The sequence below is a fragment of the Bos taurus genome, unplaced genomic scaffold, assembly GCF_002263795.3.
Source record: "Bos taurus isolate L1 Dominette 01449 registration number 42190680 breed Hereford unplaced genomic scaffold, ARS-UCD2.0 Super-Scaffold_1723_ScbfJmS_2085, whole genome shotgun sequence".
NCBI lineage: Eukaryota > Metazoa > Chordata > Mammalia > Artiodactyla > Bovidae > Bos > Bos taurus.
In genome coordinates, this window is record NW_020192292.1 from 6,041,095 (window position 1) to 6,044,495 (window position 3,401).

Below are 3,401 nucleotides of genomic sequence, written 5' to 3' on the forward strand. Positions count from 1 at the left end.
AATTTTTAAAAAAGAAAAAACACTTCATATATATAAAAGAACCCAGATAAAGTATGTTTGCCTGTGTATGTGTGTGTATGCTCTCTAAACTAATAATCCTCTAAGGACAAAAAAACCATGACTTTGAACAAGTATATACCTTAAATGAAAATAAAGGATCAAAACATATTGTAAAGAATAAGAAGAAAAAGCTTTGTATTTATAACTACTATAATGGAGTGAGTCCCTGGTAGGAAAAGTGGAAGCTTTCATAGGAAAAAATATCGTTTCTGAAACATGGAAACACTGTCACACTAACTAAAACACAGTCTCTGAACATAATAAGAATTATCCCACTTTGTTTAATGAAAGGACAAACTTGACTCTATTTTAGTGAGCTCAGACTGTCAGCTACTTTCAAGCACACAAGCTCTGTTTCCTTAGTTATTTATGTAATTTATGAATAAATACTAGAATTAGAGTTTATTTGCAAGGTAAATTGCAAAACTGGAATGGAAAAAAATTCCATTCACATAATAGCAAAACCCATAATAAATTTGGAGCTGTACCTAACAAAATGTATGTCTTTTAAGGAAATATTATGAACTTTTATTGAGTTCCATAAACAATTAACAAAATTTAAATAATAGAAGATATATACCTTTTAAATTGTTTAGAAGATTCAATATCATACATAAATCAATTCTCCACAAATTAACTTGCAGTTCAGTGCAATTTCAATCAAACGCTCCAACAGTTTTTTTTTTTTCCCTAGAACTTGGCAAACTTGCCCTAAAATCTATGTGGAAAGAGGGTAAAGATTAGTCAAGAGTCTCTACAGCAGAAAAACAATATGAGACTAGCTCTATAAGATATTAAGAATTGTTATTCACTTATATTAACAAAAATGTGATATTAGTACAAGGACAGACAAGTGTACCAATAGAACAAAATTGAAATTCCAGAAGCAAACTCGTACATATATGAGGACTTGGTTTATGACAGAGGAGACATTACAAACCAATAGAATAGTCCTGGGAAAATTGGCTATGTAGATGGTAAAAAAAATTCCTACCCTATACTATACAGAAATGTAAACTCAAGATGGATTTAAGATATAAAAGTTAAAAGCAAGAATTATTTGATCCTGAAAACGACAAAGACTACCTTAATGATCTCAAAGTAGGGAAAGGTTTCTTAAAAGCACAAAATGGAAATTATACAAGATAGATACATTTGCCTTCATTAAATGTAAAGACTAGTTGATGAAGTATGCACCACAAAGAAAATTTTAAATAATGAGCCACAGGTTGGTGGGAGCTATTTTTAGCTCTTACAAATAAAGAAGGATTAACATCTAGAAGGAGAGGGGACATTAATATCTAGAGGAGAAGGGGACGCCACATGATGATATGGTTGGATGGCATCACCAACTCGATGGACATGAGTTTGAGTGAGCTCTGGAGTTGATGATGGGCAGGAAAGCCTGGCGTGCTACAGTCCATGGGGTCACAATGAGTCGGACACGACTGAGCAACGGAACGGAATATCTAGAAGCTGTACTCTAAAAATCATTATGAGAAAGACAGATATTCATTAGAAAAACGTACAAAGGATATGACCAGGCATTTTACAGAGGGATAACCTGATTCAACTGTGGTAGTGCTGGTGGTTTAGTTGCTTAGTCGTGTCTGCCTTTTGCGACCCCGCAGGCCGTAGCACCCCTGGCTCCTCTGTCTATGTGATTTCCCAACCAAGAATACCGCAGTGGCACTCATCTTGCCGCCCAGCAATCTTGGCCTGCGCTAGGAGCCTGCCAGGACACGTTATAAGTGCCCACACCATAAGTCCTGACACACTATGTTGCCGGTGCCGCAGCTTCTGCTTCCAGGCATTGAGGCCACCACCTTGCTTTTGTGGAAGCGGCAGGAGTCCAGAAGCGAAATTTCTGAGCTGGGAGTCTCGGTGAGTGCAGCCGCAGTCATGCCGTTTTTGCCACTGCGCCTCGCTGTGGTATGCTCGAGCAACCAGAACCGGAGCATGGAGGCGCACAACATCCTCAGCAAACGAGGATTCAGCATCCTGTCCTTTGGAACAGGAACAAACATGAAGCTTCCAGGACCAGCACGCGACAGGCCAAACGTTTATGATTTCAGAGCCATGTATGACGATGTGTACAAAGACCTCCTTAGGAAAGACAAAGAACGCTATATGCAGAATGGCGTTTTACGGATGCTGGAAAGAAATATGGAGAAGGAAATGGCAACCCCACTCCAGTATTCTTGCCTGGAGAATCCCATGGATGGAGGAGCTTGGTGGGCTACAGTCCATGGGTCGCAAATCAAGCCCAGGCCAGAGAGGTTCCAGGAATGCAAAGATCTGTTTGACCTCATCCTCACCTGTGAAGAGCGAGTGTATGACCAGGTGGTGGAAGATATGAATTCCGGGGAGCAGGAGACCTGCCAGCCTGTGCATGTGATCAACGTGAACATCCTGGACACCAACAAGGAGGCTACGCTTGGAGCGTTCCTCATCTGCGACCTGTGCCAGTGCGTCCAGCTCATGGGGGACATGGAGGACAGAATCGGCGAGCTGCTGCAGGCATTCGAGGAAAAGAGCGGCAGGAGCTTCCTGCACACTGTCTGCTTCTACTGAGCCCAGCCTGATGTCCGGCCCACTGCCCACTTGAAGCCATTTTCTTGAGTTTCCTTTTGGTAGTACTTTTTCCTTCCTGATACTTGTTTTTACCTTTAGGTATTCTGCTGGTGGACGTTAGCAATACCTAGTAAACGGTACTGTATGCAGTGAGAAGATATGGAAATGCCAGATCACAAAACAAACGTTTTTCCCGTCCCACTTCCCCTTATGAGTAGAATCTTGACTGTAGTTTTTTTCTTTAACCAAAAAAGCTAAAACGGTTGATAGCACATTTCCCCCAAGACATCTGCCTCTCACTGAGCGTCCCTTTCCCGGCTTCCCTAACTGCTTAGAATGTAAGAATTCCTGAATAAAGCAACAGGATCCACTTTTGAAAAGGATCCTGCCATTGGCCAATAAATAGATGTGGATGGTCATTAGTAATAATATTACCAAATGGAATACTGGAGTGGGTTGTCATTTTCTTCTCCAAGAATCTTCTTGACCCAGGTATCGAACCTGGATCTCCTACATTGCAGGTGGATTCCTTACCGGCTGATCCACAAATGAGAAAACGTTCTCAACCTCCCAAGTAATGAGGAAAAGGTAAGTTAAACTCAACATAACTTTCACAAGGGTCAAATTAGCAAACATAAAAGACATTGACCCTTGTCTTTCACAAGGGAGGGTCAAATTAGCAAAAATTAAAAAGCATGATCATGCCAAGTGGTCATTCCACAGAAAGATGCAGGGAACTTGAAGTTCTGGTGGGAATATAATTGTAT

The 3,401-nt window shown here is 40.9% G+C and overlaps 1 protein-coding gene across 1 annotated transcript; it reads left to right on the top strand.

Annotated features, from left to right (window-relative positions):
• Positions 1-1,161: 1,161 nt before the first annotated feature.
• LOC112445820 (RNA polymerase II subunit A C-terminal domain phosphatase SSU72-like) lies at positions 1,162-3,146 on the top strand. The gene is made up of 2 exons (XM_024989338.2): positions 1,162-2,226; positions 2,314-3,146. The coding sequence occupies exons 1-2, from the start codon at positions 1,840-1,842 to the stop codon at positions 2,632-2,634; spliced, it is 708 nt and encodes a 235-aa protein (XP_024845106.1). The 5' UTR covers positions 1,162-1,839; the 3' UTR covers positions 2,635-3,146.
• Positions 3,147-3,401: the final 255 nt, after the last annotated feature.

What these genes read in the sequence shown, in the direction of transcription:
- LOC112445820 (XM_024989338.2), top strand. Translation starts at nt 1,840, where the DNA reads ATGTTGCCGGTGCCGCAGCTTCTGCTTCCAGGCATTGAGGCCACCACC. An exon ending in TACGGATGCTGGAAAGAAAT is followed by an intron (nt 2,227 to 2,313) that starts ATGGAGAAGGAA and finishes ACAGTCCATGGG; the next exon opens with TCGCAAATCAAGCCCAGGCC.